This window comes from Artibeus jamaicensis, unplaced genomic scaffold (genome assembly GCF_021234435.1).
Source record: "Artibeus jamaicensis isolate MK-2021 breed Jamaican fruit bat unplaced genomic scaffold, CSHL_Jam_final contig_477, whole genome shotgun sequence".
NCBI classification, from domain to species: Eukaryota; Metazoa; Chordata; class Mammalia; order Chiroptera; family Phyllostomidae; genus Artibeus; species Artibeus jamaicensis.
Window position 1 is genome coordinate 7,631,237 of NW_026521854.1, and position 25,102 is coordinate 7,656,338.

Consider the following 25,102-nt stretch of genomic DNA (forward strand, 5'->3'; position numbering starts at 1 on the left):
TCGTAGCCCTTATTCTTGTACTGTTTTTTTTTTCTTGCTAGTAATTTGAGGATCGTTACGCAGCAGCTTGGGAAAGCTACTCTATGTTAGGACAGACCATACACCAATATTATGATAACCTGCAATGTAAGATCCGTAATGTGAGGGTTTTTTGCGTCTCTTTTTTGTCTTCCTTAATACCAGAAACTTATAAGGAATCTATGTAGTTTGTATTTGGGTAACTTTAGTCTAGTTCAGTTCCATTTTTTTATATGATCAGAAGAAGCACTAATAAGTCTTAAGTATTGCTGGTGTGTTTAAGAAGCATGAAATCCAACATCACAAATTAGAAGCAAGTAATTTGTGTGGAAGGAATGTAAAAGAAAGAAAGAAAGAGAGAGAAAGAAAGAAAGAAAGAAAGAAAGGAAGGAAGGAAGGAAGAAAGAAAGAAGACATTGGGTGGGTGGTTTGGCCAGAGCATAATTAATTTAAGGTGCATTAACTAGATGCTCTGGTTTTCAAAATTTTGAATTGCAAATTTTTTTGATGTGCTATTTCAATTTTTAGTAGCTAATAAATGTGTGTATAGAGGATCTTATTAAAATTTGATGTATATTTGAGTACCTTTTAAAAAACCTAGCTATTGCCAGGTAGCTCAGTTTTTAGAGTGTCATGATATGCCAAGGTTGCAGAAACCAACAGATACATAAATAAGTGGAACAACATGACTGATGTTCTTCACTCTTTCTCTCTCTCACTCTCTATTTTTCTCCCCCTCTGTTCCTTCCTCTCTCTCTCAAAAAAATCAATTGAATTTTTTGATCTATTAAAACAAGTTATTTGAAAAAGGAGCATTACAAATAAAGAATGTGAGACCAAATTTCCAAAAAGAAATAGGCTATTATTTTTTACCTTGATACTAAAGACATTAGTGTGTATATTTAATACCCTTATTCTTTTTTATTAAGAATTTATTATTTTTTTAAGATTTTATTTATTTATAGACAGAGGGGAAGGAAAGGAGAAAGAGAAAGAGAAACATCAATGTGCAAGAGATACATCGATAGGTTGCCTCTCACGTGCCCCCCAACCGGGGACCTGGCCTGCAACCCAGGCGTGTGCCCTGACTGGGAATTGAACCAGCGACCTTTCAGTTCACAGACTGGACCTCAATCCACTGAGCCACACCAGCCAGAGCTAAAAACTTTTTTAATCCTCACCCAAGGATATTTTTGTTGCTTTGAAAGAGTGAGAGAGAAACATCAATCAGTTGCCTCCTACGTGCACCTGAACTAGGGATTTAACAGGCAACTAGGTATGTGCCCTGACCAGGGATCAAACCTACGGCCTTGGTGTTTCAGGACGACGCTCCAACCAACTGAGCACTTGGCCAGGGCTTGCCTCCATTTTAGACAGGAGAAAACAGGCTCAGGAGGAGGAGGAGGAGGTCACTGGCCCGAGGCTGCACAGTGGTAAGTGGTGCAGCCAGAACTGAACTCCACAGCCCTGAACTGTAACCATGAATTCACTCTGCGAACGATGGCCCCACCAAGGAGGATGGAAGACCACCTTCTCCCACCTGCTGAGATTGGGGGGAACTCTGTGTGGACCCGGCCAACCTTGAAGAACAACTGGTTGGGCACCACTTGCAGCCCCCAACCCTCCTCCCTTCACCAACCAGATGGAAAGGGTCTGGGAATCAGGAATCACTGGGTAGCTCTGAGGACCAAAGGTCAGACAGGGGTTTCCTGCCTACCCCTGGGAACTTCCTCCTTCCCGACACAACTCCTGCCTCCTTGATGGACACCACCCTGGAGCCCCGCTCCCCACTGTCAGCACCCCCACTCCTTCACACCAGCTAGTGGGGGATGGGCCCCCCTGCGGCGGCCTTCACCCTGCTGTGCACCCCACACCCAGCGGTGAACAGCAACTATCACCCGAGCAGGGTCCAGCCTCCTTGCCCCCTCCTTGTCCCTTTGTCCTCAGCTCATCCCTCCTTCCTGTCATTCGAGAACCCAGGGCGCTATGGGCTGTGTCCCACTCTGTCTCCCCAAGCCTGAGGACCCCTCTCAGCTGGGGCTGGGGCTGCTGCCTCTTGGAAATGCCCCATCACCCAGCATGGGGCATTTCTCTGAAACTTCTGGTTCTGCGGCGACGACGAGCAGGAGGGCGCACCCAGAACTCTCTGCTCCTTGGTTCCGAACTCCCCTCCCTGCCCACCTGGGGGTAACCCCCAGTGAGGCTCAGCTGTCTGACACTTCCTGCTCACCATCTCATGGAGCCCCAAAATAATGCTTCCAGCAAGAAGTGATAGTAATAACAACCACTTCCCCCCACGGCCCTGCGACGGGGCATCGTGCATACCCCACATTATAGACGGGGAAGCTGAGGAGCAGGTGGAAGAAGCCCCTGCCACGAGCTCACACAGGCCAGACTAGCTCTCCCTGGCTCCAAGTTCATTGCTGTCGTGCTGCTGCTCCCAGTGCACTCACCTGTGCGAGCCAGGATTGGGTGGGATGACGACTTGGGGGGTCCACGCCACCACCACTTTCGGACCAGCCCTCTGTGAGCTAAGCACTCTGCTCAGTTTAGCCCACTTAATCGACACAGCCCTGTGAGGTGGGCGCACATCTGTAGTCGGTCTGCTGGGAGGTAAGCGGACATGGAGAATGAACAGCTTAAGACCCAGGAGTGGTCCCTTCTCCTCTCTGTTCCTCAGTTTTCCTCCTCTGCGTGATGGGGATGCTGACAGGAGGGCATCTGCTGCAAGTGCTGGAAACAGCGCCCGGCATAGAGCAGGGGCCAGTGAAGAAACTGAGGCTCAGAGAGGTTGAGAAAGCCTGGTCGCCCAGCTGGGGCCCCACCCAGCGTTACTCAGAGAGGCTGGCAGGCCTTGGTCCCCCCACTCCACCCCGCCCCACTCTCCCTTCACAGCCTGGGTGGGAGTGTTGAGATAACCCACTGCCCCCTGTTTCCTCTTGGCCAGGAAGGAGCCAGGCAGAGGAAGTATTAAGATGAGTAATATAAACACTCCCCCCTGTGGGCGGCAGGGTCCAGAAGGGGCACAGCCACTCCGCAGAGCAGAGCAGCACCAGCGCACCAGGCAGCAGCCCCGGGAAGAGATGGGCCTGGCTGTGGAGAACGGAGGGCCCTACTCTCGGGCCGGGGCCAGCTCTCACGGCTGCTGGTATTACTTGCGCTACTTCTTCCTCTTTGTCTCCCTCATCCAGTTCCTCATCATCCTGGGCCTGGTCCTCTTCATGGTCTATGGCAACGTGCACGTGAGCACCGAGTCCAACCTGCAGGATGCCGAGCGCCGGACCGACGGCCTGTACAGCCAGGTCGTGGGGCTCACGGCCAGCCAGGCCAACCTGTCCAAGGAGCTCAACCTCACCACCCGCGCCAAGGACGCCATCATGCAGATGCTGCTGAGCGCCCGCCGAGACCTGGACCGGATCAATGCCAGCTTCCGCCAGTGCCAGGCCGACCGGGTAAGGCCAAGGGCCCCACACCGGAAAGCCAAGGACCCCAGGAAAGTCATCTCACCTCTCTGAGCTCAGTTTCCACATCCACAAGATGGGAGGCCCAGACCCTACATTTTGCCTGAGGAGCCCTAGTGGACAGCAATGCATGTTTTGTTTGTACAAGTATATCCCATGCAATAGCTGGGACATACTGAAAAAACAAACTATTTGTTATCTATCTGAAATTCCAGTGTCACTGGGCATCAGCCCTGAGCCCACGACTTAATAACAAAAAGCACTCAGAATGCGCCAGCGGCAAAAACACTGCACCCAGGAACTGGCCAAGTAAAAACTCAGAACTTTTGGTTCTTTCTTAGTAATAAGTATGAATGGCCTATATTTGTCTTATGCTAGTGTCTGCTCTAGGAATATTGTCTCACTGCCGAAGCCCAAGAGGTAGGGAGAAACTCTCAGCCCTTCTGCAGATGAGGAGATGGGAGCTTGAGAAGGGGGCAGCTTCCCCCACGGGGCAGAAGCGGGCGGCCCCCAGGAAAAAGTCACGGTGGCACAAGAGGGGCCCCCCCGGGGACTCACCGGCTCGCGCTCCCATCAGACTCACTGGGCAATCGCCCATGCTCACTCTCACACGTGCCACCCTCGCGAGCTCTGTCTGCGGAGGTTTTGCTGCCAGAGGCACTGAGCAGGGGGCTCTCCCCTCGGGCCTTGGCTGGGACGGGGAGGAACGCCGGTGGGGGTAGCCTGGAGTTTCCCCACAGGAGGGGTCCTGGCCGGCTGGTGGGGAGGTGGCAGGCGGGGTGGGGGAGGATAAGCCTCTGCTGGACCCTCACACCCCCAGCCCTCCTCGCTGGACAGAGAGGCCTCCTCAGAAGTGCCCCAGGAAGGGCCATGTCTCCCCTTCTCAGACCCCAGGGCAGGGCATGTCTCCCGCAGGCGCCCAAATGGGTCCGGGTGCCCCTGAGACGCCCAGAATGGGAGACTCCCTCCTCAGACTCCAGAGCAGGCTGGCACCTTCCCAAGGGAAGGACGGCTCTCCATGAGGCCCTCAGACAGGATGAGTCTTCCCTTCAGATGCCACAGCAGGGCAAAATGGGGAGAATTCCCCCCTCAGGTCTCCTGGGAGGTATGGGGAATCCCCCATCAGACCCCCAAATGGCAGCATCCCCCCTCAAACAAAGCAGGGCGAGTCCCCCAGCAGACCTCCAGCATGGGGCGCAGGCCCCCTCAGACTCCAAGGGCAGGGCTGTGCACTTCCTCAGCCCCCAGCCGGGTGGGGTGGGCCCCTCAGTGGTCTCAACCCCTGGGAATCTGGATCACCCAGGACACGCCCCGCGTCCGGGGGTCGAGCGGAGGAGTCCTGAGGAGGGAATCAGGGTCCTGCAGGACTAGATGCGCACAAGCGCCCCAAAATCTGCTTCCGTTCCCAGGAGGTCAGAGATCTCAGAATCCGGGCCTTCACAGCTTCGGATTTTGAAAAACAGGCTTTTATTCCCTTCGAGTTGACAAATTCCTCTTGGCTGGAGCCCCTCGGGGTTTTCTCCTGAGGCGACCGTGGATGCCATGCCCCCCCCCTGGGGGGGGAGGGTGCTGGTGGCTGTGGGGCAGCCCCCGGACCTGCCTCAGCCGCTCCCACTGCCCCCGTGCCTCGTGGTAGCAGATATGAACCTCGGTCTTTCCCCAGTTCTGTCCGGGCTGCGAAACATGCTCTTTCTCAACTGTGTGCAAGTGCAGCTGCATTTCTGGTCCTGAGGTCCTGGGAGAGAAAGGAGACTTGGACTCAGTGACTTCCTTGTAAGGTCTGCCCACTGCCACCTGTGTGGAGGTGCCAGGACCCAGGATGTGGGTCACTTGTTCTAAGTGGATGACAGCCTCTCTCTCACTTCGAGTTCGGCTTCATCTCACTCCAGCCCCCCCTGCAGCCCCTTCCCCTCCCCTGGCTCAGGCTTGTGAAAGCAGAGGTGGCTGAATCTTCCCCTCAACCCCAGGGCACAGGCCCAGCCCCCTCAGGGCGAGGAGGGACAGAAAGACAAACCGCTGTGGTCTCCACTCATTTACTTGTTATGTTTCTGTGCAGGGTTCCCTTCCGAAGTTCAGAAGGCAGGGCCTTTGCTAAATTGTAAAAGCTTAATTCACGTGCCATATAACCGACCCACTTAAAGCGTCCAGTTCCCTGATTTTTAGTGCACTCACAGAGCTGTGTGACCATCACCACAAATAATTGTAGACTGGTTTTCATCACCGTATGAGGAGACCCCGTCCCCATCAGCAGACACTCCACATTCCTCCCTCCCCGCAGCCCCTGGGAACCGTTAATCTGCTTTCCATCTCATGGATTTGCTTATTCTAAAAACACTTTAGCTAAAGAGAATTGACACTGTGTGGCCTTTTGTGACTGACTTTATCACTCAGCATCATGTTTTCAAGGTTCGTCCACACGGTAGCCTGGCCCACTGCCTCCTTCCTTTTCATTGCCAAATCGTATTAATTGTAACAGCACTTGAAGGTCAGATCAGCTTTCCCTACTCAGGAGCCACACTCTCAGGAAATGGGCAAAACCAGGCCATCTGGGTGCTGGATCTGGGGCTCCAGCCCCAAGGATCTGGGCAGCCCAGGGTTAAGGAGCCCACAGGCCCCTCTGAGCCCTGTCCTGTGTCCCGTCTGGGCAGGTGGTCTACGTGGACAACCAGAGGTACATGGCTGCCATTATCCTGAATGAGAAGCAATGCCAAGAACAACTCAAGGAGGCTAACAAGAGCTACAACAGTGAGTGGCTCGGGCAGTGGTGGGACAGGGTGGTGGCCTCCCCGTCCAGATTCTGGGCAGCCCCCCAACTTTCCTGAGTCTTATCATCCTGTACCCATAGCCTCGCTCCTCCTGCTGAACCAGAAGGCCAAGATGCTAGAGGTGGAGCTGGCCAAGGAGAAGGCTCTGTGCACCAAAGATAAGGAAGGCCTGGGGCTGAGCAAGCGGCTGGTGGATGAACAGGTGGTGGAGTGCAGCAAGGCCCAGGAGCAGCTGCGGCAGGAGCGACAGCTGGCCATGGATCAACTGCAGAAGGTGCAGGCCCTCTGTCTCCCACTGGAAAAGGACAAGTTTGAGACGGACCTGCGCAACCTCTGGAGGGACTCTGTGATCCCACGCTCCCTCGACACGCTGAGCTACAACGCGTACCATCCCCTTCACTTGGATTTGGCCTCAGTACGGAGAATCTGTGACCACATGCCTACCCTTATGAGCACTAAAGTGGAGGAGCTGGCGCAGAGCCTGCGAGGTGGCATTGAGCGTGTGGCCCGAGAGAACTCAGACCTCCAGCGCCAGAAGCTAGAGGCTGAGCAGAGCCTGCGGGCCAGTCAGGAGGCCAAGGATAAGGCGGAAAAGGAAGCGCAGGCCCGGGAGGCCAAGCTCCAGGCGGAGTGCACCAAGCAGACCCAGCTAGCGCTGGAGGACAAGGCGGCGCTGCGGAAGGAGAGAGACGGCCTGGCCAAGGAGCTGGAGGAGAGGAAGCAGGAGATCATGCAGCTTAAGATGCAGCTCGATGTCAGAAACTCGGCCCTGGACACCTGCATAAAGGCCAAGGTAGGCTGGCAGCCCTGGATTCGAGTGGCATTGGGTTGGGCCTAGAGGCCAAACTGGTGGTGACGTTTAGCTTGGGTTTGAGGTTGGTTTGCATTTGGGTGAGTTAGGACTCACTTCAGAGTCTCGTCGACATTAGCACAGGCGCCAAGTGTGAAATGAAATCAACGCCAGGGGAGAGGGCAGGGTTAAGACTGAAGTCGGAGGTGGGGTGGCTGTTGGGCTCTGGGTTGAGTGAGGAGCGAACCTAGGGTATCATCGGTTGCTTTGTGATCTGGCTGAGTTGAGGCATTGAGGGTGGACTTAGAATTTAGGGTAGGGTCGCACATTGGTGGGTATTGAGTGTAGAGTTGGTTTAAGGATTATGGTTGTGTATCCACGTATTGGCATTAAGATTGGGGTGGAGTTTGACATTGAGAATGACACTGAGAAAGGGTTAAGGATTGTGGTAGAGTTCAGGGCGGCAGGATGGGCCTCAACACTGGTTTAGGGTGAAGATTAGGGATTCACTGAGGGTTGGCATCAGGGTGGGGGATTGTCTGAGTTGAGTCAGAGGGTGGGGCGGGTCTGGAGAAAGGCTTGACGAGATGTTGAGTTTGTGTTTAGTGTGGGGTCGAGGCGAGTTCTGGGTGACTGCCATGTCTAGAACTGGTTTGGGTTAGTTTTAGGTTCCATCTCACTAGTCTTAGAATTGGGATTGAGTTTGGCGTTTGGGTTACAGGAAAGGTTTAAAAATCGGGTCAGGGGTCGTGTGCATGGAGCGGTGGGTCCGGGGTTGGAGGCGTGAATCTGGGGTGTCAGTGGCGCCAGGTCTGGGTTGAAGCACTGAAGTTGGAGTTGAGGCTCAGGTAGGTGCAGGTGGCTGGTGGGTCTAGAGATGGTTAGAAGTTTGGGGCCAAAAGTGGATTTAGGATTTCAGGGGCATGAGGAGAAGCAGGGATGGACGCTGACTGTGAGTTAAGAGCTGGAGTCAGGGCATGTTTGGATGGCTGGCTGCATGCTGAGTTGGGCTGGCACTGGGGTATGTTTGAGGTGAGGAAGTAGGTGACCCTGGGTTAGGATGGGGGTACACAGGGGGGATGGTGAAGCTCAAGGCTGGATCTAGAATGGAAGCTGTGTAGATGCTGACCTGGGGAGAGCAGGGCGGAGCTCTGTTTCAGGGAGAGGCTGGGGCGCCTAAATTGAGTTGGGATTGACTGTGACCTTGGGAACGTGTTTGTGGGTGGTCACAGGGGAATCCCAGGGCATTGGGAGTGGATTTTTCATAGTGGCTGGGTCTAGGTAAAGGGTTAGGGTCAGAGTTAGGTCTAAAGTTGTATCAGATCGGGTTTGTCACTGCGATTGTGTTTAGGTCAGGGTTTGATTCTAATGAAGTCTCCATTTTCATGTCGAGATCAGATTTTAAGAAATAGGAGTTCAGAACTGGTTTTGGATTTCAGGTCTGGGGGGATTGGCTCAAGGTGTTTGAAGCATGGCAGTAAGACTTGGGGTCCGGGGGTTTAGGGCTGACTGCAGTCTGCAGGGGCACTGGGTTGGGTGGATGGACTCAGTGGGGGTTAGTGGGGGCCTGCCCTACGGAGTGGGGTCTCTGGGGAGTGAAGCCAGTCCCTGGAGTCCCCAGTCATTCAAGGGCAAGTGGGCACAAGTGAAGATTATGCATCACTCAGCACCTGTATCCCCCATGTCACCTGTCCATTTCTGCACCTTGGGAGGACCTCAGAGCGGGTCTGCAAGGGCGAGGAGGGGCAGGCATCTCCCCGGCACTCTGGTTCAGGGGTCCCAGCATCTACCAACCTCCCTCTACCTTCTTCTCGCAGTCGCAGACGGGGCCTGTGCCAAGACCTATTGGACCTGCCCCCAACCCCCCGCCCATCGGTGAGTGAGGGCAGAGCCGGGAAGGGGGCTGCTGCCTATCCCTAGCCCAGGGGAACAATGGGTTGGGCCTAACCCCCTCTCTCTGCAGACCCAGCTGGCCTGGAGGAATTCAAGAAGAGGATCCTGGAGTCCCAGAAGCTCTCTGCAGGCAACGCAGCCCTGTCCAGGTGAGGCGCTGCGCAGGTGGTGATGTTCAGTCCCAGGACTTTGGTTTCGGGACTAAGGGTGGAAGGAGGCTCAACTCACACTTGCTGCTTCCATTATTGAGTACCAGCTGTGTACCAGGCCTTATGCTGGGTCCTGCAGACGCAGCAGTGACCAAGATGTATGGGGTTCTACTCATGGGCCTCCAATTAGGGGCCAGAGAGACAGTGATGGAGCTGTGGTGAAAAGCATGACCAAGAGCCTACTTATTAGGTGTTTCCTGTGAGCCTGGCACCGTTCTAGCACCCTGCACTGTTAACTCAGTCAGCCTACCAGTGGGTGAGCTACTGTTACTCCCACTTTCTGGATGAAGGGTGTGCACAGAGGAGGTGGGCATCATGCTCTAGATAGCCCAGCGAAGGAGGAGCAAGCTGGGACATGAGCCCAGGTGATCAGGGAGAGCCTCGGTGAGCAGAGGACCCCTGAACTGGAGGGGATGCAGGAGCAGGCCGGGGGAGGGCAGGGAACAGCTCCCCAGGCTGCACGAACAGCCAGGGAGAAGGTCCAGTGGCCTGGCCCCAGGTCGGAGAGGGTGGCTGCAGTGGAGGGAGGGAACGAGGGAGAGCAATAGTAAGGGTGACCTTGGGCCTCTCACTCCACCCCTCACTTTCTACTTCTGCAAAAATGGGGGCCTCTGAAATCAAGGGCATGGAAATGCTTTGCCACCTGCAAAGTGCTGCCCAGCAGGGGCTAGGTAGGGCCAGGGTCTGGGGGCCTCAGCAGGGGGTCTCAAGGGCAGCTGGCCTGCGCTTGGGTCAGGGCTCCACGCCTCCCAGGGCCGACACTCTGCACATCACGGGGAAGGAAACTCTGGCCGCCACCCCAGGAGCTACCTGTGCTCCCCACTAGGCAGAGGCCACACCCCCTTTTAGAAACACACTGCGGGCCCAGGACCTGGAGCTCCTCAGTCCCATTTGCTCTTTAGGACCCGAGGTCGAGGGGGCACCGAGATTTTAAGTCAGACCCCTCAGACCCTAAAGCCTGTGGTTTCACCAGCGGACTGTCGTCCACCTGGGTCCGTTTCTACCTCAGGGCACTCAGCATGGGCCTGGGGTCCTGACGTCTGTCCTCAACAGCCTGAGGTTCACCACAGGTGCCTCCTTCTCCACTACGCGCCCCCTCCTAGGAACCGGTCTCCTTGTTCCAAAGGCTCTGCCTGGGCAAAGCCCCTCAGCCTCAGGCAGCCTGCAGAGAGGGAAGCGAACGGGTAGAGAGAAGCCCCTGCACAGAGCAGATAGGCTTCCTTTCTCCATCTTGGCTTGAAGCCATCGTGGCGAGGAAGGAGGTTCTATTCTTATCCCCATTTCGCAGAGAGGGTACTAAGGCCCCAGGGAAGGGATCAGCCCAGGCATCATGCGTCAGCAAGTCAGGGCCGGAGCCAGGCCTGTCCAGGTCCCAGCTGAGACAGGGGAAGCTCTTGAGATTGTTTACCCCAAATGCCGTCCCCCTGCTAAGAAAACAATGCCCTCTTCAGCCTGCGCCCCTCCTGCTTATCTCCGCAGGGTCTCAGGAAGGGCCTCTGGCTCCCTGAGCTCCTGCCCTTGAGAAAGGGGCTGGGGACAAGCAGGCCAGAGCCATCCGCTCTGGGGCCAAGTCCTGACTGGGCCAGCCACTCAGCGGGTAACCGCAGGCAATCACGGGCTGGGGAACCACAACATCCAAATTTTAGGTGTGCCCAATCAGGGGCCAGGCCTGAGGTTCAGCGTCGATTCACCCAGCCCATGATCTAGGAGCTGATTTCCTTCTCAGCCTATTGCTCTGCACCTGGAGAAAAACCCACCGGCGCTAACTCACCCCACCCGCAGCCTCCCACCCGCCTGCTGCACTCACTGATCGAGGGCAGGCCCAGGGCCCAGCGCCCAGCATCTGTAGGGCTTGAGCGCAAGGTCCTGCTTCTTAATTGCACATTTTTTGGGGGGTCATGTTCTAGCAATAGCAAGTGCGTGACCTTTCCTACACTTGATAAGATTGGGTGTCCAGTGGAGGTCAATTTCATGAATAGAAAGTAAACACAGTTGAGATGAAGACATGTTAAGAAAATACTGGTTTAGGGGCCATATGGCTGGAGGTGGAAGAGTCACACTGTGGAAGGTCGAAGACGGGAGTTCAGCCCTGGTTCTAAGCCGGGCACACAGGAAGCACTGCTTGAGTTTGTTGCCATCAAAGTTATGGTTTGTTTGTTCACTCAACATATATTTTCTTAAACTGCTGTTGGGCGCCTGCCACGGGCGCAAATGAGGCGCAGAAACTCACGCTTTCCTGGGGCTCCCATTTTCGTGGGGAGATGGATAATAAACCAGATGAATGAGTCATTATAAGGCCCTGTGGTGATGGGCAAGACAGAACAGGGATGAGAGAGTGTGAGGAAGTTAGGATTTTACAGGGCAGGTGGGGTGGGGGGCAGCAGGGCAGCCCTCCTTGGGGAGGTGACTGCTGAGCAGAACCAAAGGAGGTGAGGCAGCAGCCACTGGGGGGAGGGCGTTCCTAGGAAGAGTACACCAGGCTGAGAGCACAGTGTGTACAAAGGCCCTGAGGCAGAGCCACCTCTGGTGGGTTTGAGTGAGGAGGCTGATGTGGCTGGGGCTGATCAAGGGGGCAGAGTAAGATCAAGGAGGTGACAAGGGGACAGTTTAGGCAGGGCTCTGTGGTGAGGATACTGCTGCCGGCAGAGGAGGCTGTGACCTGATTCACGGGTCAGCACCCTCTTGTCTGGTTGGGGGGAAGGCAGGAGCCAGGGATCAGCGTGAAGCTGACTGACCACACTGGTCCAGGGCAGCAACGGGAGTCCAGGAGCCTGGGTCTGTAAAAAATGGCCAGGGGCGGCCCTCCCCCGGTAGACTGGCCCACACGAGTGAAGCAGGGGCGTCAGACAGAAGCTGAGTTGGGGAGGGTGGACCGGAGCCAGCGAAGGAACGTGAGGCTGGGGCCCCAGGGGAGAGCCGGGGAAGGAAGGGAGGGGGCCAGCGGAAGCGGACTTGGCTGTGGCCCCCTCCTCCCCCACCAGGAAACAGCCTCTGCGCCAACCCCTGACCCCTCGGGAGAACCTTTGCCAGGCCAGGGGGAAGGGCATTCCCGACAGCAGCAGGATGGCTCCCGCGAAGGGGGGTGGCGTGAAGAGGGATAACAGTTCTTGGCATTTGGGGGAACTGTGGCGAGGTCTGAGTCCCGGAGAGGAGGCCTGGTGGGGAAGAGTGGACGGAGCCTTGAAGTCAGGATCAAGAGATGGCTCTGTCCTGAGGGTCTGGGGGCGGGCCCTGGAGAGCAGGTGAGTAGGGGCTGCTCCTTAGAAAAACCCTCCTGGGAATGAATGTGTGGGCCTGAGTGTGGGCAGGGCAAACTCCCAGGACCCCCAGGGCTTTAGGGAGCAAAGACGACAGTCAGACAGACTGCAGCAGACGTCTGGGGCACAGGAGGGGGCCCCTCTGAACCTCAGCCTTCTCTTCTGTACAGTGAAGAGGCACGAGTCTCAGTCCCACCATCCAAAGACATTCAACAAGTAGGAGTCCATTGGGGGACTGAACCCGAAGGGGCCGAAGAAGAGTCCTTGGCAGCATCAGGGGGCCGGGGGGGGGGGGAGGAGCCAAGCCCGGGCGAGGTTCGTCCTTCTCACCGCTTCATTCCCACTTCCTTTCGGCCCCAGTGGCTGAGCAGGCTCCAGGCCCCGAGGACCAAGGGGTGGCCCCGACTCGTGGATCCGCAGACCTGTTGCAGCGAGACACCCACGGCGCGGGACGCAGCAAGGGCTGCAGTCAGGCGACCTCCATACACGCAGACCACAGTGGGCACCCTTGGCCTGCGCCCCACACTCGCCTCCCCACCCAGGCCCCGACACTCTCACAGTCCACACCCGCACCACACCATCCCTCACCCACAGATGCCAGGATGACAGCCCACAGAGACAGTAATGATGTCACGCAGACACGTGACATGACACACACTCCTGCCAAACCCTCGCCCAGTGTCACAGCCCTGCACACACAGACACAGCCCTGCACACACAGCCCTTTGCCCCTCCCCCCAGACTCCCGATTCTCTTATCTGCTGATGCTTCCTCACCCGCAGCCCTTCAGGCCTGGCGAAGCGAGAACAGGAAGACCTTCACCTCCATCCCCAGGAGAATTTCCAGACCCTCGTTGCACACCAGGGAGCATCTGGTCCAAAGGCAGATTAGCCCGCTAGCCCGTCATGGCCGCTGGCAAGGGCACGGCTTCTTCCCTCCCTCTCCCCCCACACCATGCCTGTGGTCCCTATAGAATGTTAGTGGCACTAAATAAATGTTATCAGTCCCTTCAAAGACTCCAGAGCCTTGGTTTATGCTTTGAAACGACACCACCCGGCCTTGAGCAAGAGAAAGCCTAGAAAGGAGATGAAAGCTGGAGGACCCCTGCCCACACCTGCCCCAGCGTCTTGGGGCCAGGAGACCCAGAACAACGATGGGGGACACCAGTGTCCCCCACAGTCTGGGCATCTGCATGTGGGAAGATGCAGCACCGTTGTCAGTTTTGTGTTTTTTTAAGACAGCAGATACTCACAAAGCAGATTCTCATGGAGCAGATTATCCTTTTGCAGCTTTTATTTTTCTAGATTTGCAAAGATTCCCCCAAGTCTTGACAACGTTTGTTGAGGTTACCACGGCCTGTCGTGAATTGCAGGAACTCCTCCTTGCCAAAATTATTCCAGGAACAATATCACAAAAGTCTCGGGCCATTTGTTTTGTTTTGTTGTTTGTGGCAAGATGGGATGTCAGAAAGTTCACCGGCCTACTTTGGGAGCGCTTCAACTCCATGACCAGGTAGCCGGGGAAAGCACATTAGAGGAGCACAGGAAACTCGCAGCGTACCCAGCAGACTGGAGAAAAAGGCTTCAAGTCCCTACCACCCACTGCTGGTAAAGGCGTAAAAAAAGGTGGGGCGGGGACATCTTCCTACAGGACTGGCGTAAGTGAAACTCTTGCCATAGCTCTTCTGGAAATTAGTTTGGCAATACATAATAAAGATAAAGATCTATCACCCTGGCTAGTGTGGCTCAGCTGGTTGGCATATAAGCCTGTAACCCAAGGGTTTCCTGTTCAATTCCCTATCAGGGCACATACCTAGGTGGTGGGTTTGATCCCCAGTCTAGGCCCATATGGGAGGCAACCCATCAACACTTCTCTCTCACATTGATATTTCTCTCTCTCTCTCTTCCTCTTTCTCTAAAAGTAATGAAAAATGTCCTCAGGTGGGGATTTAAAAAAAAAAAGTAAAAATGTACCAACCCTTTGACCCAGTCCCCCCATTCCTGGTGCCTTATCCCTGAAAAACAAAAACTCCAGGGGAAAAAAAAGCAAACGGCCACCAATGGAGTAAACAACCTAAAAATCGTCATCTAGAATCTCAGCTGGTACCCCTACCCCCACCCCAACTGACCTTGATTCCCTCCCAGTCCGTCCCAGTCCCCTGTCCCCTGGAACTCCGGGCAGGGAGGGGGATGAGTCATGAGGAGCTGGGGCTGGCAACTCACGCTTGGGGCAGGCAAGTCTGGAGGGACAAAGGAGCGATACTTCCTGGATGCGGAAGTGCGGGTGACAGACAGCTGCTGCAGGAAACGCTCGGCTGGGGCCCCGCCAAGTCAGGGCAGGGGGGTTAGCCAGGGCAGGCGCCCAGACAGACCAGTCTGGAGGCCCCAAGGAAGTGGGGACATCCCTGTGACCCTGAGCCTACTGCCTGGGCAGCCTGAAGTCCTGGCCTGCTGACACAAACCAGTCCCGGCAAACTTAAGACGCCAGAGTTTGGGTCTGGAGGCAGATATCTGGGATTCACATCTTGACTCAGTCCATCGCAGCCTCCATTTTCTCATCTGAGAAATGAGTGTGACGTAATCGTTCTGAACTCTCTGGACACATGGGCACAGGTCTCTTACTCTTGGCTGGTGTCTCCCATCCAGAGCATCCCAGAATGTCCTCCCTGCAACCAGCCCCCATCCGGTCCCCCAACACCCAGACCTCAGCCTCTGCGTCTGCTATAGTACCCGTGCTGGTCCAGAGGGACTTCCCATCGCAAGATCTGACCTCAGCCCTCTGCTCACATAGCTCCCTACTACCCTGGGCACTAAGTCCAGTTCCTCATCTCTGTGGTACCCCCCCCCCCTCGCCCCATTAACAATAAACCCAGCTCCGGCTGTTCTGGATGTTTATTTCTCTGACTAGAGTCACTGACTTTTTAAAATACTCACCCAAGGATAAGTTCATTGATTTTTTAATTTTTTTCATTTTACTTATTTATTTTTAGAGAGAGGGACAGAGAAGGAGAGAAACATCGATACACAAGAGGTACACTGACCGGTTACCTCTTGCACACTCCTAACTGGGGACCTGGGCCGCAACCCAGGTGTGTGGGTTCAATTCCCTGACCGGGAATTGAACTGGCAAGTTTTTGGTTCATGGGTTGGCATTTAATCTACTGAGCCACACCAGCCAGGGCTGATTTTTTAAAAAGACTGTATTTATTTACTTTTAGAGAGAGGAGAAGGGAGGGAGAAAGAGAGGGAGAAAAACATCACTGTATGGGAGATACATCCATCAGTTGCCTCTCGCACGCCCCAGCTGCAGACCTGGCCCACAACGCAGGCACATGCCGTGACTGGGAATCGAACAGGGTGACTTTTTGGTTCACAGGCCGGCACTCAATCCACCGAGACACACCAGCCAGGGCCAGACTGACTGTTAATTGTAACTTGTGCTATGCCCTCAGACTAGAATGCCTTTTCTTACCTGACAAATTCTTTTTCCTCCAAGGCCTGGCCCCAGAGATCCCACCTTCAGGCAGCCCTCCTGGATGTCCTAAGCATAGCCCTGACTGTCCTTGGGTCTGCCCAGCCCCATCCCGCCATCCCTCACGCCTTCTGGTCCTGATCCTGTAGCTCCGATTCACCCAGGCTTGGTGGCTCTCCAGGGAGAGGGCAGGGCCTGAGTACCAGTTAGGAGCAATTGGCAGACCCCCTCTGTGACCCTGTGGTCCAGCTGCCGGGTGACGTTCTGACTCTTCGGGGATTTCCTGTGACCTCTATAAATAACCCCCACGGCTGCTTCCCACAAATCACCTCGCCCTTCTTGGAAAAAAGGGACCGTAGCCAAGGACCTCGGTCCAGCCGTGTGCCAGCGCCTAGGGGAAGGCGGGCAGGGGGCCCAGGCATCCTGTCCCATGAGCATCTCCCTCCCCACCTGGATGCTGCTCGCCCCTCCTGGGAGCCCCGCAGAAGGCCCATGCCGTGACACATGGACACCCCCCGCCCAGACCCACATTATTGCTTTTCTCTCCGGGCATCAATTCTTTTCTGCAGAATGCACTCAGCTCCCTGAGTAACCCTTTCCATCCACGAGCCCTCCTTTGGGGGGCAATCCCAGCTGCTGAATAAGCAAAGGATCAACAAATAGCGACACACTGCAATGAAGTCTACAGAGACTTGGGGTCAGGGTGTGTCCCCTTTAGCTGGATGGTTGGAGCCTCCTGAAGACCCTCCCATAGGGCCCTGGACACCTCCCAGCCTCCAATCACATGTCCCCTGGAATCTAAGAGCTTGTATCATCAAGCACTGGAGGCTGATCCTGACTCTATTTGAGACTCAGTTTCCACCTCTGGAAAGGGGAATTGACTACTCATAAGCCATCAGGCGGGTGGGTATGGCAGCCTGGATTCTCACAACCTTAAGGGGCTGCAGCTCTGCACCCGCTTTGTTAGAGCAAGGCGCCCTCTGCTGGTTCATCCTCAACATAGCAGTCCCCCCATCTCAATCAAAGGCCTCACTGGAACTCACCTTCCTCTCTTCCCCTCACTCGCTCTGCTGCAGCCACACAGGTGACCTCACTGTTCCTTGAACACGTGGTGACGTTCTACCTCAGGACCTTTGCACATGCTGTGCCCGTTGCCTGAGACGCTCTCACAAGCTTCCTCCCTCTGGTTTCCTTTTCGCCATTCAGATGTCAGTGCCTAGGCCACCTCTGCTCTGCAGGGCATCCAGCCCACATGTCCCTAACCAGGTCATGTCCCCTCATTTTCAGTTCACACAGCAGACATCAGACCTCACTGGAGGAGCTTTGTCTCTAACAAGGAGAGCGGTAATGCCTGCATGTTTCTGCCCATGTTCCCAGCATCCTGCACTTGGCCTACTGCACAGAAGGTACACAGTGGACTCAAGTTCGAGTTGAAAGACCTATGTGCAAGGACCAAAGCTGGGGACCTCTGGTGACCAGCTACCACTCTGAGTGTGTTCCCTCACCTTTAGAACTGCCTGCCACGTTCCACCGGTATGAAGAACCAGTGAAATGATGTGTACCATTCTAGACTGTGGCAAGCGCTCGATAAATATTCACTAAGTTAGTAAATGAATGAATGAGTGCATCGGTGCAGACTAAGCTTGGAAAGGGAGTAGGGCCCCCAGGATTTTGTCAGTCACTTTTAAGATACAAGAGACAAAGTTTCAAGGCTAACACTACAAAAGGAACGACAGGTTGCAGAGCAATAAATAACTCAATGTATGTATAAAATACAAGATAAAACAGGTGCATCCCCAAGTATGCAAACAGAGAGAGTTCTAGAAGGACACAAGTTATGCTGCGACACCAGTGGCAGTGGGGGGCAGGAGGCGGAGGAGCTCCATATTTCAACATTTCTGGATCACCTGAATTTTTTTCCTTTGGTATTTAAAAAATAAAATAAAAACCATAAAACAGGGACTTCTGCCAAGATGGAGGTGTAGGTGGAAGCACTGTGCCTTCTCGCACAACCAAGTTTAAAAACAACAAGTTTTAGCAGCAAAAATGCAGCCAAACCACAGAAAATTGAACTATACGGAAGTCTGACAACAACAAATCCTTCAGCCAAACCAGTAAGAGGGGCAGAGCCAGCAGCAGAGCAGGGTCAGGCAGGAAAGATCCACCGGACCGACCCAGGCGAGCGACCCAGGTGCGCCAGCAGCTGTGGGTGGATCCCAGGTGTGGAGTAGTGGGCGGACCCACTGAGGGCGCAAGGCAGTGGACCCACTGAGGGCTGACCAGAGTCACACATTTGCACGCACATAAACCGGTGAAGGAGCGAGCAGTGAGACGGGCTTCGCAGGCCCCAGTGGTAGGAAGCGGCAGAGGGGACCACCACTGTCCCTCTCTAACCCCACCCCCACATACAGCATCACAAACCAGCGACCTGGGTAGCCCCGCCCTGGTGAACACCTAAGGCTCCGCTCCTCATACGTAACAGGCACAAACAGATCAAACCATGGCTCAAGAACAACTCAGAGCCCCAGAGCCGATAAATCTAAACAATGAAGAAATAGCCAAACTTTCAGATGCACAGTTCAAAACACTGGTGATCAGGATGCTCACAGAACTGGTTGATTTTAGTCACAAATTAGAGGAACATATGAAGGCTAAACTAATTGAAATGAAGGGAAATGCACAGGAAACCAATAGTAATGGGAAGGAAACTGGGACTCAAATCAAAGGAGTGGACCAGAAGGAGGAAAAAATTGACCAAACAGAAAAGGATGAAGAAACAAGAATTCAAAAAAAAGGAGGAGAGGCTTAGGAACCTTCAGAACATCTTTAAATGTTCCAACATCTGAATTATAGGGGTACCAGAAGGGGAAGAGGAACAGCCATGAGTGGAAACCTTATTTGAACAAATAATAAAGGAGAACTTCCCCAATCTGGCAAAGGCAATGGACTTCCAGGAAATCCAGGAAGCTCAGAGAGTCCCAAAGAAGTTGGACCCAAGAAGGAACACACCAAGGCACATCATCATTACATTAGCCAAGATTAAAATGAAGGAGAGAATCCTAGAAGCAGCAAGAGATAAGAGGACAGTCACCTACAAAGGAGTTCCCATAAGACTGTCAGCAGATTTCTCAAAAGAGACCTTACAGTCAAGAAGCACAGATAAAGTGCTTCTCAGATAAGATCAAATTCAAGGAGCTCATCATCACCAAGCCCTTATTATATGAAATGTTAAAGGGACTTACCTAAGAAAAAGAAGATAAAAAAGATGAACAGTGAAAGGACAGCAAACTCACCTACAACCAAGTTATTAACAACCACACCTAAAACAAAAGCAAGTTAAGAGGACAGCTAGATCAGGGGCAGAACCATAGAAATGAAGATCACATGGAGGGTTAGCAACAGGGGAGTGGGAGGAGGAGAAGGGGGGAGAAGGTACAGAAAATAAGCAGCATAGACGGTAGGTAGAAAATAGATGGGGGGAGGGCAAGAATAGTATGGGAAATATAGAATCTAAAGAACTTGAGACACGTGGTCATAAACTAAAGGGGGGAAATGGTGGAGAAGGGGGTGTGCAGTGTGGAGGGGAATGAAGGGGGGAATAGAACAACTGTAATGGCATAATCAATAAAATATATTTTAAAAAAACTATAAAACAAAGATCCCTGCGACCCTCGTACCCACTCCCTCAACCTTTCACGGCTGCTCCTCCAGCCTTAGGTGCCCAAAGCCTCACTCCAGGGCCTGAACCCCCAGCAAGTCCCTGTGAGGGAATATGGCCCAGCTAGAGCTGGGTCACCACCAGCAACAGGTAGCTCACTCACTGTTTTGCAGTCAAGTTCTTCCCTAGGAAATGAGAATCTCACTTGGCCTAAGATATTACCAGATGTCTCAAGACTTCTGGGCATCCGTCCACACTGGCCCCTCACTTGCCCACGCAGAAGTCCCGGAAGATGATGTCTAGGATCTCTTCAGTGCCCCCTCCACTGGTGAGGCAGGCCAGGTGCCCCCGGGCGATCCGCAGTGCCTCGGCCGCCAGGGCGACATCTTTAGCTTGCTTGTAGTGGCCAAGGGCTTCCAGGCAGCTCTGGAGGTGATGCTTGTGCCTCGCCCTCGTCAGAAGTGGTGGGCCTGTGGATGGATCCCCACACCTGCAAGAGACAGAGAACAGAGTCTCTTTTAACTTTGAAACTACCACTCAAAGTGGGGATGGTCAGCCCTGGCTGGTGTAGCTCAGTGGATTGAGCACGGGCCTGCAAACCAGACAATTGCAGTTCAATTCCCAGTCAGGGCACATGCCTGGGTTGCAGGCCGGTTCCCTGCAGGCCAGTTCCCAGCAGGGGATGCACGAAAGGCAACCATACATTGATGTTTCCCTCCCTCTGTCCTTCCCTTCCCCTCTAAAGATAAATAAATTAAATTAAAAAAAAAAAAAGTGGGGATGGTCATACCCATTCTGCAGATATAGAAACTGAGCCTGCAGGCAGGTACATGCCCAGAGCCCCGGCTAATAACCCACTTGAACTTGGGTGGAAGCTATGGGGTGGTGAGGGGTGGGAAGGCGGGGCTCACACTGCAGTCAGCTCCTTCCTCAGTGCCTCCAGGAGGCCGTCCAGCCCCTCCCCAGTCAGGCAGGACATAAGCAGGTGAGGGGACAGTTCAGGTCTAAGGCCTGGGTCCCCAGCAAGTAGCAGGTCCGACTTATTCAGCACCAGCAAGAGGCGCTGGCTGTTTCCATTATGGCTCTGAGCTATCGCGGGGGTGACAACCGTGTCCAGGAAGTTGCAGCTAGATGGAGAGGCCAGGTCAGAGGCGTCCAGCACGGCCAAAATGAGGTCAGCCTGCTCCAGCCTGGGGGAACAGAGAGAACCAACAGAAGAGTGACCCCAGAGCAGAGCCATCACAGACATTGGACAGGGCGGGGAGGAGGGCTAGGCGAGGAGCAGAGCATGAGGGGCAAGGCGGAACATGTGGGCAGAAGCAAAACTCTAAGGGCTGCCCTGTCCAAATCACAGAGTCCCCACTTAATTTTCTGATTCAGGGAAAAAAGAAAATAAATGGAACAGGAAGAGAAAGGGCCCCATTTCCCTCTCCCACCACTGTCTGCCCACCTCTCACGGGCACGCCGCACACCCTCCTGCTCCACGGGCCCCTGGCCCTCCCGCAACCCTGCTGTGTCACTCAGGAGCACTGGGAACCCGGCCAGGTCCACAGGGGTCTCTAGCACATCACGGGTGGTCCCTGGTTCCGGGGACACGATGGACACAGGTTTCCGGCCTGGGAAGGGGAAGAGGGTCAGAGGGCGGGGGAGGTCGGGGAAGGTGAGTGATCCCCTCTCCCAAGCTCCAGCCCCTGACTAGACAGACCTCTTTCATCTCCCCTGCCCCCTTCCCCACAACTGAACAGCTCAGGCCCCGCCCCCTGCCCCTGTCCCACGCACTGAGCAAGTTGACTAAGCTGCTCTTGCCCGCGTTGGGGGGTCCTGTGACCACCACGTGTGCCCCTAAGCGGAGCCTCTGCCCGCGCCTGGCATCATGAAGATGTGCGTTCAGTGCCACCTCCAGCCCCTGCACTTGGCTGTCAGCTGTGGATGGAGAAAAGCAGAAAGGAGGGAGTGAGGGGGCTTCTGGGGGCTGACACGCCAGGTATCCCCACACCTGACCCCCAGGTGGCCATACCTTGCTCCAAGACACTGTCCTCCAGGTTGTCATCCTCTCCGAAGTCGATATAGGCCTCCACATGGGCCAGAGCCTGAGGGAGAGGAGGGATGTGGTGCGGTCACCCAGGAACCCATCCCTAAGCCCTCCAATTTGCCCAGGTCCAGCCCAACCTAAGGGGCCAGATTGGAAGTTTATAGACCAGAAGTTCTCATGCAGAGGGTGGAGGTGGGGTCTCTGAGGCAGAAAATGGCAATTGGTGCAAATGGGGACTTGCCTTAGTGAGGGTCTCCGCCCAGCCACGGCAGAGGTCACCTAGCTCCCCGTCCAGCTGCCGCAGGGCCTGCCGTCGCTGCACCTCGGTTTCCGCATGGATCAGATCTGCCAGCCCCTCCACCTCAGTCAGGCTCAGCTTCCCGTGGGCAAAGGCCCGCCTGGTGAACTCACCCGCCTCCGCAGGCCGCAGCCCTGGCACCCTGCCTGTGGGATGGTCCTGGGTACTGAGACCCTGGCCCCCACCCAGGCCCACTGACAGGGTCAGACCTGGAACCCAAGGCTGCACTCACCCAGGGCCTGCAGGACGCCACTCACCACTGCTGGGCCTCCATGCACGTGGAACTCCGCACAGTCCTCACCCGTGAAACTTTGGGGACCTAATGTAGTGAGGGGGAAGGAGGGCACAACCCGGGCAAACGCCTGAAGGGAGTCAACTGAGTCAAGGGAGCTACAGGAGGAGGTTCGGGATCTGGAGATCCTCACCTGGAAACCAGAGCACTAAGGCGCGGTCCAGGGGCTCCCCAGAGCAGGGGTCGGTGAGCAGACGCAGGCAGGCCCTGCGAGCAGGAGGCAAGTCCCAGGGCACCGTTAAACTCCGGAGGGCGTGACCGCTGGCAGGGCCACTGGTCCGGATCACAGCGATGCCACAGCGACCTTGGCCAGAGCTCAGCGCAAAAATGGTAGCCCCGGATCCGGGAGCTGGGGCACCACTGCCCTGACGCGTGCACGGTCTGGGAAAGAGGAGAGAGTGCTTCTTGGAGGCTCTGCTTCAGAGTAGGCAGGTGGATCCAGTCTCTGCGGTTAGAGGATGGAGACTGGAAGGCCTCAGGCCAGAGGATGACCTGATTAAAGACTCCAAGGCCAAGTGACCTAGATGTGGGCTCTTCGGCTGAGGGATGAACAGATCCGGGCTTGGGAGAACTCGAAAGGTGGCTCTACCGCAGGCAACCGAGCCCCCAGGCCCCAGGGAGAGGCTTTGGGGCCAAAGCAGCTCCCCCCACACACACTGTCACACCCTTTATCCCGGTCATCTACCTGCAAGGCCCACGTGCCGCCCGGGCTACCAGGATCCAAAGCCCCCGCCACATGGATTCTCAGCCAGCGACCCGCCTGTCAGCCCAACCTAAAGGATTCTTTTCCCGACGGGGCCCCGCCCACTCCATGGCTTGTGTAAAGTCCTCAAGGGTTCTCTACTACCATTGGGGGCATTTAAAGACGTACTATCCACCCACTGAAGATCCTCGTTCCGATTGGCTGCTGCCGGGGAAAGTGGCCGGGGCTGCACGCAGAGGTGCAGCGAAATGGCGTTCCCCTTGGCAACACTAGACCACATTTTTAGGATCCTAGATACTGGAAATGAGCTGGGAGGAATGCAGGCACAAGGCTTACAGGAATTCCAGAGAGGCGAGAGTTAGAGTCCCATATTTTCTATCAGGCTACTCCATAGCCTTAGGTGAGGCAAGTGGCCCGGGGGATGAGTTCCGGGGAATCGACACAATGGCGCAGGGCAAATCTTGTCCAAACTTCTGGGAAGGTGCCTACTTGTTTTCCGGGAACTCTCCAGGTTTTCGCTCCTCCCCAGCTTTCCCTCCCGCTGTTCCTTCGCCCCGAATACCCAGCCTCACTTGACAAATTCATCCTCGGGGCCTAGCTTCAAGGTGGACTCCTGAAACCCCCAGCACAGCCCTCCCTCTCCCCTGGCCCAGCTCTGCGTGGCCCTACAAAGCTGTGTGTTGTCTGTCTCTGGAATCCCAAAAGCCAGAAACGGGAGTCTCGCGATTACTTTTAGGTTAACCCAGGAGAGCACAGGAGCGTGGCTGCAAAAAGAGCTGATGGTAGATTCCTGGCACTGGATGGGCGGGTCTCGGGGGAAACGCTCCCGCATGGCCAATTCTCTGGTTCTTGGACGGAGCGGGCGGGCAGCGCACCTGCATTTCGGGAAGAATCAATCGGACAAGCTCGAGTTCTCGTTATTCCCACGTCCAGTCCTACTCAATTTTTAAAATTGTAAAGGAGTGACGAACAATGAAATTCGCTGTCTCCGAGTTGCTCCATCTGTCACAAGTATACATCAAGCGCCCATTATGTGCATTCTGAGAATCGGACCGGGCGCCCGTCCTCCTTGGGCTGGAAGGGAGAAGGCAATTTAGGATGGGAAGGAGTATGGGCGCCGGACAAAATACAGCACCCACTTAAATGTGAATTTCAGATAAAAAATAAGTAACATTGTATCCCATGTAATATTTGGGACATACGAAAAACTTATTCATTTATTTGAAATTCACATTTGCAAAAAGTAATATAAACTGAGTCACATTAAACTAGAGTGGAAAACAGAAAGAAAAACAAACAAAACAAAGATAAATAAAAACTAAAACTAAGCCCTGGCTGGTGTGGCTCAGTGGTTTGAGTGCCAGCCTGCAAACCAAAGGGTCAGCAGTTCAATTCCCAGTCAGGGCACATGCCTGGGTTGCGGCCAGGTCCCCAGTAAGGGGCGTGTGAGAGGCAACCCCCAAATGATGTTTCTCTCTCTCCCTTCCCTTCTCTCTAAAAGTAAATAAATAAAATCTTTTTTAAAAAAAAACCCTAAAACTAAAACCAACAAGCAACAACCGAAAAAAATAAAATAAAATGGATGAGAAACCGCCATCCCAGAGAAACTGCCTGGCGTGTCTAATGCCTCCAACCTTTGGAATGTTAAAACAGGGCAAAACGACCTTTGGACAGGATCTAAGCAGACTTGTTTCCAAAGAACCGTCTGCAAAGACAAGAAGGATATTACGACTAGTAGTCTGCAATTTTAAAACGTGGTTTAGAGTTGGCATCACTGTTATGTCATCTGCGCCAACAGAAATGCCTTCCTGCCGCTGCCATCACGGCTCCCCTGTTGCCTTCGTCTCCTCTTCAGAACACGATCTGGGCTGCTTCTGCCCTAATCATTTTATCCCAAATAGCTGTTCTCATTGACCTCAAATAAATGCTCTTTCCTTCTCACTTTGAAAGGCCTGATTTTTTAGGTTAACACATCTAACTGGGAGGACTGTATTTCTATATGCTAAACGGGCAACTCTCTCCGGTGCTCTCTGAGGTTATATCCTGATGGGTGTTAGGATGCAGGGAGACTGTGAAGGGTGTTTGGGCAGGGTCCTAGGGCATGGGCTAAGGCTCTGAGACAGGACCTGCTGTAATTACTCACATTCCTGCTGTGGCAGTTGAAGTTATTGTTACCCGGAATCTCCCCAGACCAGGCCTCCCTCGCTCAACGTCTTGTTGCAGTCAAATCACGCCCATCTCAGATTCCAAAGAAG

General features: G+C 54.5%; 2 protein-coding genes across 2 annotated transcripts; one reads left to right on the forward strand and one right to left on the reverse strand.

The window, feature by feature from the left end:
• Positions 1 to 3,013: 3,013 nt before the first annotated feature.
• Positions 3,014 to 13,410, forward strand: PLVAP (plasmalemma vesicle associated protein). The gene is made up of 6 exons (XM_037141978.2): positions 3,014 to 3,470; positions 6,128 to 6,224; positions 6,325 to 7,037; positions 8,852 to 8,909; positions 8,998 to 9,076; positions 12,754 to 13,410. The coding sequence occupies exons 1-6, from the start codon at positions 3,102 to 3,104 to the stop codon at positions 12,758 to 12,760; spliced, it is 1,323 nt and encodes a 440-aa protein (XP_036997873.2). The 5' UTR covers positions 3,014 to 3,101; the 3' UTR covers positions 12,761 to 13,410.
• An 876-nt stretch (positions 13,411 to 14,286) lies between these two features.
• GTPBP3 (GTP binding protein 3, mitochondrial) lies at positions 14,287 to 23,002 on the reverse strand. Its single transcript, XM_037141975.2, has 9 exons — positions 22,830 to 23,002; positions 22,278 to 22,525; positions 22,085 to 22,171; positions 21,796 to 21,998; positions 21,540 to 21,612; positions 21,302 to 21,445; positions 20,973 to 21,138; positions 20,434 to 20,712; positions 14,287 to 20,012 (listed from the first exon to the last, which is right to left on the reverse strand). Exons 1-9 carry the CDS (start codon positions 22,880 to 22,882, stop codon positions 19,787 to 19,789), a joined length of 1,479 nt encoding a protein of 492 aa, XP_036997870.2. The 5' UTR covers positions 22,883 to 23,002; the 3' UTR covers positions 14,287 to 19,786.
• Between the last annotated feature and the right edge of the window lie 2,100 nt (positions 23,003 to 25,102).

Coding starts and splice junctions, on each gene's coding strand:
- PLVAP (XM_037141978.2), top strand. CDS start 3,102: ATGGGCCTGGCTGTGGAGAACGGAGGGCCCTACTCTCGGGCCGGGGCC. Junction 7,038..8,851: donor ACACCTGCATAAAGGCCAAG/GTAGGCTGGCAG, acceptor TTCTTCTCGCAG/TCGCAGACGGGGCCTGTGCC. Junction 8,910..8,997: donor CCCCAACCCCCCGCCCATCG/GTGAGTGAGGGC, acceptor CTCTCTCTGCAG/ACCCAGCTGGCCTGGAGGAA.
- GTPBP3 (XM_037141975.2), bottom strand. CDS start 22,882: ATGTGGCGGGGGCTTTGGATCCTGGTAGCCCGGGCGGCACGTGGGCCT. Junction 21,139..21,301: donor CAGCTTAGTCAACTTGCTCA/GTGCGTGGGACA, acceptor TCCCCTTCCCAG/GCCGGAAACCTGTGTCCATC. Junction 20,713..20,972: donor GTGCGGCGTGCCCGTGAGAG/GTGGGCAGACAG, acceptor CTGTTCCCCCAG/GCTGGAGCAGGCTGACCTCA.